The following is a 16,644-nucleotide window of genomic DNA, read 5'->3' on the forward strand; positions in this document are numbered from 1 at the left end:
GTACAGTCACACAGCAGCATGTATTACAGTACAAGTACAGTCACACAGTAGCATGTATTACAGTACAAGTACAGTCAAACATCCTGTCTAAGAGGAGCATTTAAAAAAAAGCCCTTGCGGTCTTGTTTCCATTGAAAGTCCTTATAAATTTGCTGCAAAATAACAATACATTAAAAATAAATTACTCCAGATATAAAATAACAATAAGTTCAAAATAAATTACACCACAGATGCAAAATTACAATAAATTAACAATTAAAAATAAAAAAGACAAGTATGTACAACGTAGGTGGACAAAAAAAAAAGAAAAATTGTGACAATCACACAAAAACAAAATTAAAATATATTTAATCTGATAATGAATAAACAGGTTGGGATTATACACTGCGCTATAATTGTGACCTCGAACCGTATCAGAACTTTTTTTTTTTTTTTTGGTTTTGTTCCAGTGGACTGGAAGTGTCCTCCCCTCATGCGGAAGAAAACATTTCGAGGGGTCCTGAATGCAACATTGCCTAGCAACAACGTAACAAAACTCTGACTGAAGAAAATCTCAGGAGAAGTTCTAGTAATTAATAACCCGAATGCCAAAAATGAAGGAGAAAAGAAAAGGAGATAATCAAAATGAGGAGAAAAAGGACGGTCCCCGGAAGGATTCAAATAAATCCGGTGGTTCTGACGACAAAGAGAAGAATCTATACGTGACTCAAATACGATATCTGAACGAGAGTTTGGAGCGGTAAGGCCGGAAAACAAACACGTTCAAGCTACTCAAAGACGACATGTTGTAACAATGTGGATTGTTTTCCAAACTTTGAATGAAAGAATCGCTTCATCGCTGTTACGTAAATTCCGTCGCGCTTTCGTAATGTCGTTTATCGGAATCAGCCTCTGCGTCAAAGCGTACGCAGCGATGTTGAGATGTTTAATAACACGACATAGTGAGTCATGGGAAATGACATGAACGCAAGCGGGCCTTTAGATTCCTTCCACTTTACGCCCATGTCGTGCTACTTTACGCTTCTTAATTAATTAAAAAATATATATACTTTATGTAGAAAATGTAATAAAATGTATTGTGATGATGATGATGAATATATTTATTAGATAGAATGTTAGAGTACAAGTACAGTCACACAGCAGCATGTATTACAGTACAAATAAAGCCAAACATCCTGTCTAAGAGGAGCATTTCAAAAAAGCCCTTGCGGTCTTGTTTCCGTTGAAAGTCCTTAGTACATAAATCATCGACATTTAACAAATACCAATAAAACTAATATTAAATTACTCAATCGAGTAATTTGTCATTTGAGTAATTACATTTGAGTAATTGAGTAATTTGAGTAATTGTCAGCCAAGTCAGTCAGAATTGTCTTCACCATGAAAAACTATCATTGCAAAAGTACTTTCTGCTTTCCTTTACGTTTTTTGAAAATGCCATTGTGATGCTGCTTAAAAATGTTCTGAAGGCATCGTCATTTTTAAGCTTTCATGGGGGGTAAAAACGCATGGCCTCCTAGTTCTTAAAATATTAATAGAAGTTGGACGTCTGCAGCAAATACAGGCATTAACAATTATCAGTATCACCAAGTGATAAACTGTAGATTCACATCATTATGCATCAGAATGTACAACCAGAATCATGAAATGTTTTTTTTTTTTTTTTGATGCTCTTCCTCCTCCAGGTATCAGAAAAAATGCGACCAACTCGAGAGTCAGGAGAAGGACTTAAACGCTCAGTGCGCCACACTGGAAACAGAGAAGAAAGACGTCGTCGACTACCTGAAACGCGCTCTGCTGGAAAAAGAAGATGAGGTGGATGAGCTGATGGAGCGTCTGGAGAGTCAGCGCCAGGCCTCCGACAAGGACAGAGATGCCATCCAGCTGCAGCACAGCTGTCTGACACGAGAGCTTCAAGATCATATTGAAGAACTCACCACAAATCATGCAGCGCTGGGTGAGACTGAACATCTCTGACATCAGTCCAGATGTTAGTAAAGCTTCTTGAAAGTTCAATCAAATGGGTTTTTAAAATTGGAAATGATTCCCCCCCCCCCCCCCCCCCCACTGCTCTAAAAGAAGAGACGGAACTACTTAATTGAGACGGTAGTAAAGGTATCAAGCAAAAAAAAAAAGACTTTTCACCTTTTTGAAAATGGTTACAGACCTTATTGATGCCACTCTGATAGCTAGCTGCTACAAGTTATGGGAAATGTTGACAATCCTGTCAGACTAATTCACACCTTCAACCCAAAAATATATATTTAAATACAACAAGAATGGTGTGGATGGATGGGAAAATGTCTCCGCTGCAGTTTATAACACAATTTGTTACAGAATCAAAATTATTATCAGAACATATTTTATACTTCGGTGCGATTAAAAGCCCTCTCCTCCCTTCAGCGGGGAGGCTTGCTGATCTGGAGGAGTTTCAGGAGCAAAAGGAGCAACTGATATCTCACATGGAGTCTCTGGAGAAGCAGCTGGCCAATCGCATGGAGGAACATAAAGATGAAATACACAGCCTAGAAATTAAAGCGTTGATGGAAAAGAAGAGGTTGAGTCTGATGATTTCCATGAAACAATAAACTAGATAGATCGATATGTCTTCATAGGCATCACTAAATACACAATGGCTGAACTCCCCCCCCCCCCCCCCTCTCCTAATCCATTCTCTCCGGTTCCTTATCCCAAGCCTGGAGAAGGAAATGGAGAGCCACTCGATGGCCTTGGCAGCAAAGGTGCAGCACCTAGTGGACCAGAAGGTCCCAGAGAGGACCAGGCTGGCCCTTCAGGAGAACACGGAGATCAAGGCTCAGCTGAGCCAGCTATCAGAGCAGGCTCGGGCTCTCATGTCAGAGAACTCTGCCCTGCGGGATCGGAAGAGTCAGCTTCATGTGGACGTGGACATCCTGGAGCAACTGTTTAGCGAGACGTCACGCCAGAGCTGCATTCGTAAGAAGGTAGTACTTCAGTAAAGTACTTCAGATTTTCACCCCCCCCCCCCCAAAAACCTGATGTCTGTCGATGCGTTGCTTGGTCCCGGTAGGACTTGGATCCAGATGTAAGTCATTGTAGTGAATGACATTGCAATTGTTAGATCTTTTCAACGAATGCAGCAAAATTGTGTATGAATATTTCAGTCTTAAATGTTTAAAATATTTTGGTTCAATACAAAACTTAATGTTTATCAAATAAAAGTGAATAAAGCGATGTAACAATTTAAATGTGCGACGTTGGTGTCCTGGAGGATTCTGTCTAAAACCACCCATACTGCCTTTGACTTTGCTTAGGTATATGAACAACAAGATATATGCTATTCTATAACATATCTCCTTAGTAAGAATAGTTGGACTGCGGAGCTGAATCTCTTATTTGTATAATTTATTTTTAAAAACAATTGATTCACTAATCATTCATTCAGGTTTGACATCTTCTTTCTTTCAGGTGGTGGAGCAGCTTAAAGAAAAGTGTCAGCATTTGCAGGCAGAACTTAAAGACTGTAAGCAAGAACTCCAGCAGCTTCCGGCAAAGGACTCGGCAGTCCCGGCTGAGATGCAGGCGCTCAGGTCGACGCTCACTCCTTCCCCTTTGACACCACAATGACATCCCAGTTATAGGAGCAAATGCTCAACAGACATCTTAGAAGATTGATATATGAAGCTAAATCAGGCACATAACTAAAATAGCAGCCCAAATAATGGACTGACTGCACAGCAGTAAATTGACCTGTCGCAGTAGGAGAGACATGGGTGAACTAATATCAGTAACGATGTGTTGTGTCTTCAGGCAGGGCCGGGAATCTCTGTCTGAGCAGTGCAGTAAAAATAGAACCAAAGCAAGTCGGCTGGAGGAGGATCTACAGGAGGAGCGGAGGAGGATGAAGATCATCATGCAGGAAGCAGCCTCCGCTCTCAGACAAGCCCTGATGGTAAAACGGAACTGATTTAACTGATTTTTGAATCTATAAATGGAGTTTTTAATGTTAAAATTTAATATTTTTTCCTGACCTCATTCTGGATCAGAATCCCTTTTATGACTGATTTATTGTCAGTGAATTGAACACATTTTATTCATTCATTTGATGCTTTTGAATAAGTAAAAAGGGAAATCTAAATTAAATTAAACCAGATTTTTTTTTTTTCTTTTTTTTAAAATCAAGATCCATCCTGCAGTCTTTCTGTAATCCTGCTAACAATCAGACAAACAAACAGTCAAAAACCTACCCGCCTTGGCGGAGGTAAAAATGCAGCATGGCGATGCTTGGAGTTGCTGCCGGGAAACGTTTCGTTCTCTAAACCCGATTACGACCGTTACACATAGGAGGCACCAATTGAGCAGGAATGTGAAGTGGACTCTGTACTCCAGTGGAAGGAGCTGATGCAGAAGCTGCTGTTGGTCCTGGACCCCCCCAAAGCCACCAACGCAAAATCTGAGAATGACCAACTGCGTGAAGTGGCGACCTCTGACCCGGCAATGGCGAGGTAACTCGAGCTTTTGCTCCCAAGGGTTGTTTAGCACTCCTGGCTCTCTCACCATCTTTGCGCTTCATGTCTCTACAGAGCAGAGAGTATAAATCCCTCTCCAAGTACAAATTCAGAGTCGACCAACCACAGAACGGGGGATCTGGGTCTTGTACCCCGCCCGACACTGAAACAAAAACACACATCCTCCAGCAGCACCAGCATGCCTCTGTACAGGTTTGTTATTCACCTAAATGTTCAGCAGAGGCCAGTGTTGTCTCAGGAAGACGGCCATCAGAATGTTTGTTCCGTTTGGTTTAATCACAAAGCTATAGCAGCCGTAATGTTCTAGAATTTATTATTTTTAAACGTTCTCGCTGACACAGCTCTACTCACCCATTTCACTGGTTCTTGTTCTTCAGGAAGCCCTTCAGTCAGAAAGCAGCCATCTCCAACTCCACCGATTCAGCCGTTAAATATCTGCCCTCCAAAATCTCTTTCACCAAACTTAAAAAATGAATGACTTGTGTGCTACTCACGCTAGAGAAAAACCTTCATTCGAAGTGTGGAAGCATTATCAGCTGAAATAAATCAAGTCAAACAACCCATTAGAGAGAAGGGACCATTTTCTTCTGCTCGACTGGAACAGAGCATTTAGGAACTGCAGTGTCGACACATTTCTAAAACATGTAAATTCATGCAACGGTACAGATGAACTCCGCTGAAGTCTACAGAACAACCCGAAGCAAGCCCAAGATTCAGCAGCGACACAGAGGCTGACGAGTTAAAATTTAAACCAGTTCTCCCATTACACTCACACACTGGTTTCCAGGTGAGTGCTAGCCCACGTGTCTCCTGGCAGACGTGACCAGCTGCAGAGTGCAGAGTGAAAAGTTACAGAAGTCTTTTGATCAGGCTGTGGGCCCCGAGTTTCTCTTTAACGTTAAGCTTTAATGGTCATTAATGATAATTCACAGATCCATGTTCTTTAATTGACGTTTATTGTAATATGGCAAAGTCTCAGGCACTTCAATTCTCATTTGAGGATGAAAGTCAGTACCTTGATGAATACTAGAGGAAGACAGACAGTTACATGAAAGACCTAAAGAAACTGGACACGAACACAAGAGCAACTATACTCGAATGACTGGTGTATGTACAATGAAATAGATATATCTGCATTAAAACTATACTTTGATAAATATATAACTTCATGGGTTGATAAGCAGTAATAGGAAATATCCAAAATACTGTGATTCTTTTTTTAAATAGATACAAAAGATTTGTATAAAAGTAAAATCTGTCCAGGCTAGGTTACGTCTATTCTTGTTTCCATTAATCCAAGATTGGTGCATATACTGTAGAGCTGAGCATACATGTGATACTGGGATGTTGACGTGAGAAATATATACGGGAAGCATTTCCTCTAACATGTGGTTGGATAATTCTCAGCCGTCTAACCTGGTGCACTCACAAATAGAGAATTAAAAAAAAAACGTTTCCGTGCTCTTAAATGATCAACATTGAGCTTTAAAATTAAAAACCTAAAAACAAAGGTGGTCAAAAAGGAAAATAAAAAAACATCGTTAGAGGAATAAGAAACTTCACTGTGGGATAATTTGCTGGTCTGCTGATTATGAGACATTTCAGGAAAAATGAGAATGTGATAGGACTTGAGGCACCAACTGGTTACATTCATATTTAAAAAGGGCACTTTGGGCTCAACATGGACGATCTTGTGCACATAAATAAAAAGCATTTCCAAAAAATCTCATTGGTTGGTTGGTGTTTGTGAAGAAGTTCCTCATCAGGGTGTGGGTAAGGCGTCGTTCACTGTGAACCAATAGCAGCGCAGGGTTTGTGACGAGAGGCGGGTCCTAATCAAACATGCCCTTCCGAGCGAGGCTTGGAGAGGTCTTTCTGCCGAGTCGAGGAGTCCCCTGGGATAGAAACATACACAAGCGCGAGTGTAAAGGTCACCTGTAAACAGATGCTTATAGGTTTAAACCGGGTGAAACGGAGGGAGTGATGAGGACGTACTGGTGACTGCGTTTTGGAGAAGTTGACGTGTGCATAAAGCAACACTGCGATGTCCTTGTGTCCTGCTTCCAGAGAGATGGACAAGGCATTACTCTCATCCTGATGGGAAGCAAAGGAAGACAGAAAGGGAGAGAGACAGAAAAGAGAAGGAGGAAGTATAATTCCCCGCATTTTTAGTATATTCATGACCGACAGAAAGCAGTTTAATTTTAATCCGCCATAGAATTACAATGAATATAAGGTCCTTATTTTTAATTCTGAAAAAGTTAACTGTTTGCTTTGACTGTTATGACATCAGGATCTGAATGAGGTGGAGCTCACCTTATTAGTTTTGATATTAGACTCCTTCTCATTGTCATTTCCATTAAAAGATCACTCTGCAGATTATCAGTCGCATTCATTTTGATTATTTGATTTGTTCAAACTAAATGCCACCATGTTTATTCTTTTGTTCAAACCATAGTCCAAACCTCAAAAGAAGAAATTAAAATAATGAAAAAGTAAAGCAAGTTGGTGTATAAAAATGTACCAAGAACAATCCAGAATCTTTTGATGATGATCCAGATCACTATGTGGACGGTGTAAACCCAATTAGAGGGGGATGAGCTGCTTGGAGTGCTTTTCTAGTTCCCCATTAAAGTGAAGTCTAGGCATAAAGTACTATTCGTACTTAAACACTCAAGGATCGCCCCTCCCACACCCGGTCACTCACGCTGTCACTCAGAGTGGCGTCGCAGCCGGGTTGGGCCAGCAGCAGTTTGACGATCTCGACGTGTCCGTGTTCACTGGCGCACATCAGCGCCGTGGAGCCCTCGTCATCCTGGACGTTGACGTCGGCTCTGTTTCCCAGCAGAGCCTGAACCATGTCCATCCTGCCGTGACTGACCGCCAGCATCAGCCCCGTCTGGCCAGCCTGAAACGGGGGCACCAACACAGAAAGGGGGCACGTTTCAACGTCTCCATTGGTGCGTCTGGGGTTGGGCTTGGCGTTTAAATAATCAGGGTTTCTTAATAAAATGGCGTCACATAATCTATTTTTACCAGGCATATGAAGTTCTGCGACTCATCAGGGAAGTACCGGTAAGAATTACTTTTTTTCAGTATAAAAACTAGTCACAAGTGATTCTTGACATCGTTTTATCCGACCAGCCGCCCACAGTCGAGACATTAATAGTTTAACATAAAATAAAACACACTACAACATCAAATCTTCACTTAACAAACCAGAACCTGAAAATGTTTTATTAATTTTTTTATAAGAAACCATCTTAAACTGATTTTGTAAGTTATTGTGGGTGATTTGTTTTCTGCTTCTTGGTTCCCTGACGACTGCTTTGATGAAACAAAGATTTGAGGAGCACACCAAAAATATATTTATCACCATTTTGGAAAAAGTAATTCTTGCATGTCATGTTCACTGACCCCAACCCCAAAAACACAACAAAAACCCAAAGGCATAATAACAAAAAAAAAAACTGTCTTCTACAAAAATGAGTGAGCAAACTAAAATAAAAGTCTTACACGAAGGCTGCAAATCCGAACAGTTACCTTTTTTTACCACTTGATGTCACCAAACTATAACGTGTTCTTCAGGGTAACAAACACATCTGGCATTAAACCTCCTGATGTTTTGTTTTTTTGGCAGACTTTTCACTTTGTCTGGTGTATGAACAGGCTTTCTGGCATTGGTATGTCCACGCCAGCCAGTAGCGCTTAATGTCACCCTTCTTGGTGTGGAAACTTATGAATCAGTCCATCCGTCACTACAACCTTCATTTCCACAGTTGAAACCTAAACCACGTGTAACGTCTGTCGCTGCCTCCTGACCTCTGACCTCCAGTCACTGACCTGGCTGGCTCGGGCGTTGACGTCGCCCTTGCTGAACAGCTCCTCCACAATATGCATGTCCCTGGGCGTCTCTACTGCCGCCAGTGCTGCCAGCATTATGGGTGTGTATCCTGCCTTATTCTGCTGGTTCACATTACACACATCTGAAACACACACACACACACACACACACACACACACATTGAAAACATGTTTAATACTCAGACAGTTTAAAAGAATATGCTTTCAGTGTGGGTGGTCTCTGTGGGAATCAAAGTCTTCCATGCCACCACAGCCTGTGATTGACTTGTCACCGTGGCGACTTGTCAGTCAACGGTACACTAACGTACAACGACTTCACTTCTGTTCCTTGACAAAAGAGCCGGGACCACAATTCATAGCTTGAACCTTAAAGGTCCCATCCTTTACATTTTGTGCAGCCTTTTCAGCCCTGACAGCTTTGAAAGGAGGCCAGACTTCAGAGTGAGGGTGGGGCCGAGGCGGGTACGAGGGTGGCTGCACCGCCACCGAGGGGAGGAGAGGTCCAAGGAGCTCGGACGGTGCGAGGACAAAGGCTACAATGGAAACGGGGGGGTTGGATGTAGCGTCAGAGAGCACAAGGTCACAAAAGGCTGAGGAGACAAAAAGGCTTTTAGAGCTGCGAGTGGCCAGGACCTCATCGCATACCACTGAACCGGTAAGGAATAGCTGCGTGCAGTGGTGTGGGAACTACTCAGAAGTTACTAAAGTACTCCTACTGTTAAATACTGCAGTACAGCTTCAGATCATTACTCATGCATCTATAGGAAGGAAAGGTTTTATGTTTGCATTTGGTTCGCTGTGGTTTAAACTCAATTTTGAGTGACTGCTTCACGACGACGTGCTACCAACTCGACTCCTGGTGACTCACCTGCATCCAGCAACGTTTTCACCACCTGAAAGTTGGAGTGCGATACGCTGTAGTGCAACGCCGTGTTGCCGTTGCCGTCGGCCATGTTGACAACGTGGCGCAGGACGGCCGTTGAGACGGCTCTAAATGCCTCCATGTAGTCGTCCACCATGGCCGCCAGCGCCGTCTTCTGGCTGGAGACCCGAAACCACTCGTGCTGCACCGTGTTCAGACAGGCTCTCTGGGAAGAGGGGGGGGGGGGGTCATTTTTAATAGAAACTCTGTTTTGGTTATTGTTAAAAGTTATCACCCAACTTGCTTCAGCATAAAACAAAGTAGATTGCAGTACTGAGCACAAAGTAAAAAACTCCTCACCACTTCTTTACTGCCAACAGCCTTCGGGTCAGCGAGGTGAGTTCTGAGAACGTTGCACGCGGCCAACATCTTCTCACTCAGCTCATGTCTTTGGAGAAATCAAAAGTTATTGGTCCAACTTTCAAAAACCATTAGCTGGTCCTTATTTGATATATTCAAAATGATTATATCCCAGATTATTGAGGCATGTTTCAAACTAATTTCAAGGGCAAGCACAAACGTGATTCAATAAACCACCATTTTAAAATCCTTATTATTCAGCTACTTATGAGTCACTCTCATAACTCTGCTCGCAGAATTAAAATGATTAAGATCGAACTTCTGTGAAATTTGAACCTATTTCTTTGGCGTATATTTGTTAAAAATAACGAAATAATTCAAACAAACATTTCAAAGTGACACTCTTTACTGTTTCTTTACCTCTCTCTCATCTCCTCTGAACTTTCCTCTCCATCCTTCTTATCCACATCCTCAGCTCCCTCCTGCTGGAACTCCTCGCTGGTGCTCAATCTCTCCACTTCTTTACTTCCCTCCTCTCCATATTCATTCTCCTCATCCTCTTCCTCCGACCCAGAGGAGCTGCTCTCCTCTGAACTGGAGTCGTCGCTTGACGTCGTCTCATACCTAGAGCAAAAAATTGAAAATTACAAGCTTTCGTCCCAATTTGCGTTATGGCTATTAAAGTCAGGCTTTAGAGTAAAGAACATCGATTTAGCAGCTTGTAATTGAATTAATTAAGAACTTCGTCAACCTGAAAAACATCTAACAAGAACCTAACAATGCAAATACACAAACCTCTACAATGCTGCTTGCATTCAAGTTACTCTGAACGCTTATGAATATCCTCTAAGACTCACCCTCCGTTCACGCCGACAAACTGAAGGTTCTTCTTCGCGCCGTTCGAGTCAGGTCGGCCATCTTTCTTCTTCATGATGGATTTCAGGGTACTCTGGCTGCACGGCTGCCCTGAAGGAGAAAGAAAACAGTAGAATAGTCACATACATCAGAGGATGCCTGAATGATGACAGCTGCTTGTTATAACGTCAAATATCGGGGCTTCTTCTGATTTAGTTGGTTTTATTTTGTGTTCTAAATCCATTCCTTCAGTAAAAGTACCAACAGCACACTGCGAAAATATTCCACAAGAACATACTGTACTCTAAACCAAAACAAAATAACGCAAAGGAACCATCCAGAATCCATCTCATGTTCTTTTCAAAGCGATCCGTCAGTGAGATGCTGGAATTTCCCCCAAACCTTGAAGTATCTCAGTCATTTTAAGTACAGGCCTGCAAAACCAGAACACCAGCTGTTAGCCAGAACACTCAGCACATCTGCCAGGACTTGCCCCAGTGGTGGAACCTCTTCCACTGCTCAGGGTGGGGGGGTATAGCTGTGGTGAGTATGCCTCTTCATGCATCAACGTGCATATAACTGCACGGATGCACTATAGCAAGTACAATCAGCAGCAGGTTTCCTGCCGGCTGGGATCAGCTCACCAGGAAGAATTCACCCTGATGATGTTTATGATCCTTGTAATATATGAAGCAGGTGTGAAACCAGAAAGAACAACTGCATCAATCAGCAGCCCAATCTCATGTCCTTTGAGAAATAAATGACTAAAAATACAAATCTGCTGCTTCCTCAAAACTACCTGAAAATATAATTTCACCACTAGAGAAACGTGTCAATGAGACTTTTAGGAATCTCAAAATCAGATTGATTAAAAAAACAAACAGCGGCTAAACCTTGTGTTTTTGCAGAAAGGCTGTAAAGCTTGCCGCTTTACACTCATGGCACACAGTCATTTTGAGAAACTTCTGGATAGGACAGCAGGAAAGTGATCCTGTAATAGTGAAATAAATACCCAAAGACAAGTGAGGATAGGTGGAGTACAAGCATGCTGTGGCATTCGCACCCACCAACAATGTGTGATGGTCGGTGCTAACGTACCATGCAGTGCTGTAGACATCTGCAGGTCCATACGGCTCTTCTGCTCAGCCGCACTGAGCTGCTGCTGCTGCTGTGCAGGCGAGCTGGCAGGCTGGTCTGCAGGTCGGCCTGAAGTCTTGTCCGTCGGGGGCCGCTCTGTCCAAACAGACAGTGGATGGCTGCACAGCGGCTGATGGCCCTCTGTGAAAGGAGAGGTAGGCCGAAGTCAGCGTCCAGAGCACAGATAGGAAAGGGCAGCTCAGCCTTTATGCAGTGAAAGTGTAACACCATTATTAGACACCACGTGGGGTTTACGACCAGCAAACTGTCATGTAGGAAGGCTCTAATGAGCTGGGCCCCGTTTCAGGCATTCTCTCAGCTTGCTGCGATGAGTGAAGCGGTCCAACAGACATTATATTTCAGTTGAGGCATGTTTCTGATTTGTCAAAGAGGTGGAGTAATTGGTTTCCATGGATAATTTAGCAAGATCTGAATCAGTGATGAATGACAGTGTTGGGTTTCATTCAATCAGCATTTATTGCACGTATTGCTGCGGCAGATTAGCCTCTCTTTGAACATGTTAATTGCTTTGACTGTTTATTAAATCATGACTATCAGAAATAAGATGTAAATTCAAAAGACAAATCCAAAAGGCCCTGAAAGTTTAAGAATGGAAATAAGAGGTAAATCAGCCTTTTTAAACGTCTTTTAATATTAGGAGCCTCTACTTTAAAATGCTTTTGGGATCCTCTCGCTTCCAAGTCTCGCCATATCATTAGACAAGAGCCATATTGTGATGGGGAAATTAGTTTTTACATAAAAAATACAACTTAAGAGAAATCAGCCACAATTAAATATGGAAACATCTTAAAAACATAAAGATCAACATATTTTAACACCATTTGCTTGTTTTGGTTGGTGCCCTCAAGTAAAAACAAAAATAGTACAGCCAACAGACTTGGAAGTTACTTCTAGTTCTTTCATTAACGCATTTGAAACTACTGCACTCTCTCAAGGTCGGAACAGGAATTGTTCATAATTTCCAGTCCCAGTAACGGGAGCGGTATTCTGATTAATGATTCTACATTCCAAAAGAGGCCAGCAAACAAGCACGCAAACAACTCAGACAGTCACCCTGCATTCATGTGCCAGCCAGCATGAATGCAGGTTATGCAACTCAGGAGGAGCCATGAATCAGCATCAACACCGAGGCGTTCGTGAAGGCAGGCCAGTCCACAAAAACAACAAGCGGCTGATTGGTACAACAGCCCTGGTTCCCAAAAAGAAATGAGCTCATTGTTGGTTCACATCCAAAGCCCCGCCGCATTTTTAATGTCTGCCTGTCCAATCCTATCAGGATTCTTTTTAAACAGTGTGTGAATGCTCCGGTCACCAGCCCAGACTCCAGACTGCATCTTCCACAGCAGAGCAGAGATGATGCCAGCATTCATGCTTTAAATACATCTGATTTTGTCACCTCATCATCTCCATGTCAATGCTTCAACAGTCATTCTGTCCTCTGAATAATCCTGTAAAACGTCAAGTCATTCGTCTGACAAGCAACACGCAAACAAGCGCCGAGTTGGCATGTTTTAAGACGGTGGGCAGCCAAATGTGCGAACTCCAAAGCACTCAATTTGTTTTTGGCATGTATTTGTCTTGTTATAACTTGACAATGTTCGATTACAAAGCGAAGCAGATATGAAACTATTTTAATCTTTTGTACAATCTGTCAGGGAAGATAAATAAAGTCGGCACAATCTCTTGAATGCATCCTGGAGCACTAAATACTCGACTACACTAAATACTTGCCAGCTATTCAGATTGAGCAACATAAGATTTGCGTGTCAGATTATACGTAATTTTACTGAAACTTTGCTTTCATTGCTCGGCAGTGAATGATTCTGGAACATTTGGAATCCATATGGACACACGAATAGAATCAGTGCTGGATGTGGTGTGCTCCCCTCACCTTTGTTTAAGTTCACCGAGTCTGACTGCAGCTTGAGGATGTCCTCGGCACTTCCGCACTTCATGGCCGTGTTGATGGACGAGAGCGTGCTGACCAGCTGATTGTTGAGGCATCCAAATTGAGACTGGGGCTGACCGAAAGCATCTGCAAGCTCGCTGTAGTTTTCCGCCAGCAGCATTTGCTGCTCCTGCAGCAGTTTTTGCACCCGCTCAATATAATGGTCCAGTCCGACACCACTTTGGGCCTGAGCTTGCAGTGGCACTGCCTGAATAGGCTCTTTTCCACTGCTTATAGACACTTCAGGTTGCTGGGAGGGGCCGCAAGCTATGTTCCTAGTTTTTAATCCAACCAGGAAGTTCTCATGGATGTTAATTGGTCCCAGCCCACATTCTTTGGTTTTAGTAAAGCCTGATTCGCCAAGGAATGACTCCCCATCTGTGGTGGTTCCAACAGCAATTGAACGCATCTTTCCTGTTGAGAGAACATCTTTGACGAGTCCTTCCCCAGCAGCAACCGTCCTCATTTCAGTCACGGACGTGTTGGTGTGCTTGTCACTAGTGACCAATCCCATATCAGTGGAAGAGTCAGTTAGGACAGTCGTTTTAGTGTTGGTGGATCTGCTGACGGCTTCTACGTCAGTGTTGGTCTGCTGAGTCGTGGACTCAGAAACGGCCATGACACCAGAGTCCACTTTGAAGAAAACATCCGTGTCAGTTCCCTGTGACACCAGCGTCTTGATAGAACTGACAATCACATCCACTGAACAATCTCCGCAGCCAATCGATCTCGACTCTTTGCTCAACTCGGTCATGGGCTTGCAGAGCGCCAGAGTGTCTACCGATTCCTCAGTGTTAACACCAACCTCGCAAACATTCAGTTCCATGCCCACCTTCTGGTGGCATGTTTCCACCGATCTACCGACACACTTGTCATTTACTTCTACACGCTCACGTACAACCCATTGTTCCATTGGGATCTCTGGGCCTAGGGAAACGCTGTGCACACTGGGTTGACAGGACACTCCAATGGTGTGGCTTTGAGGCGTTTTAACCATGTTTGTGTGGCTGACTTCCAAATGATTGCCTACTCCTTGGCTGTGCATCTGGACTTTGGCCTCCACAGAGACACTGTACATTTCAGGCCTGGCCATAAAACCTTTGTCTGCTTTTTTCTTATTTGACCCACCGGCCACTTGGAGCTCCAGTTTTAGCTTGCCCATTTCCATTTCATAAGTCGTTTCTTTCAGTTGAACCTCTAAGCGGTAGATCTTCTCCTTCAGCGCTTCGATGGTCTGGTGCTGGAGCTCAATCTCTTTCTCAGCGTCACTGGTCATGCCAAGCATGGCTTCAGTCACACCAACTGCAGTGCTGCACATGTCCTGCCCTTCTGTTGATACCCCCACATCGTGGAAACGGTGTTCATTTTTCCACTTGGGAATGACAGGAAGGTTGTTCATGTTTTCATCAGTGACCACACCAATGGACTTATGGTGGGCCTGATTGCCCATGTGCTTCTGAGGTTGAATTTTAGTTGGACTATTTTCCTGGGTCGTTGTCTCCAGAGCTTGAACTTCTGCAGCCAGATGTCTGAACTCCTCCAGGCGTTGAGCACTCTGTTCCGGGGCTTCGGGCTCCATGATATGCAGCTCTGTGACCTTTTGAATGGGGCCCGGGTTCTCCATTTGGTCAGCACTGCCTACGCTATAGGAGCGCTTACGGAAGCCAAAAGCACCTTGATTCTTGGACTGAGCAGCTAATTGTCTTTTTTCTTCCTGAAGAACAGCAATCTTAACCTGTAAGATGGGAATAGATTTCACCTGCTCCTCCAGCTCTTTTAGTCGCTTCAGGGCAACAACCATCTGCTCCCGAATTTGATGAAGATGTAAGGGACTGACGTTTGTCACAGGCGTAGCCATGCCAGAGCTCATGGGGCTGTGGCGGATGGAACTACCCATTGATGGTGGGTAATAATGGTTATACTCTCCATTGGGGAGGTGACCATTGATTAGCAAAGGCTGATGCGTGCTGGGAGAGATCTGGCTTGGGGCCATGGAGCCCGAGTAAGATGACGAGCTACTTGAGCCCATGCCGCCAAAGCTGGCAAGACGGCGGCGGGGCATCCCGGGCTCACCGTGCGGCAGCATGAGCAGACGCTCCTGTTCAAGGCGAAGGCGCGTTTCCATGAGGGTTCTCTCCACCTGGGGGTTATGACGAGGGGCAAACCTGGGTGACGGAGGAGGGAGAAGTGGTTTATGTTCGGTGATGCTCAAATACGATTGCTGTTGGGGAACGTCACAGGTTGCCCTAGAGAGGGTGGGGGTCAGCGGTGGAGCAATTTGTGGCTTTGAGTTGTAGACTGGTGACCGCTTGTCGTCGCTGTTGGAGGAGGAAAGGGAGTCTGTGGAGGTCCATTCAACACGAGCGTTGCCCCTGCCAGTGCCTCCACGAGCCACTGGCAAGGGTTTAGCCGCTTTCGGCTTCCTCTGGATACTCAGCTTCTTAATTGCGTTGCCCCTCTCGATGTCATCGACATATTTGAGGAAGTCAAGGTCGAGCTGATAACCGTATGGTGTTTCAACATAGTATGGCTCCAAAGAGTTCTTCTCGTCCTCCGTACCAGGGCATCGCTGTCCTTTTTCTAAAATAAAGACCAAAAGAAGAAATGATGAGTGAAGAGTTCTGATTTTTCATTCCTTTTATCAATACAAAACAAATAGTCTACAATATTGTTTTTTGCTGCGTTGGTTTACGAATGTGACATCAACAGAGTGATTAAGAATTTAAGAACAACATTTTGCTGACTATTTTTGCAGCCCCTGAAAGTCCTGTAGTGTCCGTTAACACATTTCCACAGCCTCTGACAAGCATCATAATTCCCCAGAGCAAGTACAAACACGTCTCAGGTTTCTCACGTCTGCTGGAAAAGTGTGAGCGATAATCATTTTGCCATGGGGTGGCCTACGAGCTCAGAGTAAGCAAAGTCAACAAACAAAACAACGAGAGGCATCATACGTTTCAAAATACACGTGCTTATCCTTCAACTCAACTTGCTGAGGCTTGTGAAAATCAAAATGTAGATAGCAACTTGAGACCGATAAATATGCAGCCGTTTACAGAGCCTGGGTTAGAGAAGAACCAAAGGGGCAG

The 16,644-nt window shown here is 43.7% G+C and overlaps 2 protein-coding genes across 3 annotated transcripts; one reads left to right on the forward strand and one right to left on the reverse strand.

The window, feature by feature from the left end:
- The first annotated feature begins 584 nt into the window (after positions 1-584).
- cfap157 (cilia and flagella associated protein 157) lies at positions 585-4,982 on the forward strand. Its single transcript, XM_068738782.1, has 9 exons — positions 585-739; positions 1,686-1,957; positions 2,404-2,557; positions 2,696-2,963; positions 3,448-3,569; positions 3,790-3,931; positions 4,324-4,484; positions 4,563-4,700; positions 4,886-4,982. Exons 1-9 carry the CDS (start codon positions 585-587, stop codon positions 4,980-4,982), a joined length of 1,509 nt encoding a protein of 502 aa, XP_068594883.1.
- A 449-nt stretch (positions 4,983-5,431) lies between these two features.
- On the reverse strand, positions 5,432-16,120 carry kank1a (KN motif and ankyrin repeat domains 1a). Of its 2 annotated transcripts, XM_068760613.1 has the most exons (10): positions 13,499-16,120; positions 11,544-11,727; positions 10,452-10,547; positions 10,015-10,218; positions 9,595-9,682; positions 9,241-9,460; positions 8,352-8,494; positions 7,216-7,416; positions 6,504-6,602; positions 5,432-6,403 (listed from the first exon to the last, which is right to left on the reverse strand). In XM_068760613.1, exons 1-10 carry the CDS (start codon positions 15,678-15,680, stop codon positions 6,341-6,343), a joined length of 3,480 nt encoding a protein of 1,159 aa, XP_068616714.1. In that variant the 5' UTR covers positions 15,681-16,120; the 3' UTR covers positions 5,432-6,340. The 2 variants fall into 2 exon arrangements, with proteins under 2 accessions (XP_068616714.1, XP_068616712.1); XM_068760611.1 differs by lacking the exons at positions 5,432-6,403; positions 6,504-6,602; positions 7,216-7,416 and having other exon boundaries at positions 8,467-8,905; positions 10,452-10,560; positions 11,548-11,727; positions 13,499-15,815.
- Positions 16,121-16,644: the final 524 nt, after the last annotated feature.

Source organism: Brachionichthys hirsutus, chromosome 4 (assembly GCF_040956055.1).
Source record: "Brachionichthys hirsutus isolate HB-005 chromosome 4, CSIRO-AGI_Bhir_v1, whole genome shotgun sequence".
Taxonomy (NCBI): domain Eukaryota; kingdom Metazoa; phylum Chordata; class Actinopteri; order Lophiiformes; family Brachionichthyidae; genus Brachionichthys; species Brachionichthys hirsutus.

Coding starts and splice junctions, on each gene's coding strand:
- cfap157 (XM_068738782.1), top strand. CDS start 585: ATGCCAAAAATGAAGGAGAAAAGAAAAGGAGATAATCAAAATGAGGAG. Junction 740..1,685: donor CTGAACGAGAGTTTGGAGCG/GTAAGGCCGGAA, acceptor TTCCTCCTCCAG/GTATCAGAAAAAATGCGACC. Junction 4,485..4,562: donor TCTGACCCGGCAATGGCGAG/GTAACTCGAGCT, acceptor ATGTCTCTACAG/AGCAGAGAGTATAAATCCCT.
- kank1a (XM_068760613.1), bottom strand. CDS start 15,680: ATGGAAACGCGCCTTCGCCTTGAACAGGAGCGTCTGCTCATGCTGCCG. Junction 10,548..11,543: donor TCTACAGCACTGCATGGTAC/GTTAGCACCGAC, acceptor GCAGCCGTGCAG/CCAGAGTACCCTGAAATCCA. Junction 9,461..9,594: donor CTGTTGGCAGTAAAGAAGTG/GTGAGGAGTTTT, acceptor CCCTCTTCCCAG/AGAGCCTGTCTGAACACGGT.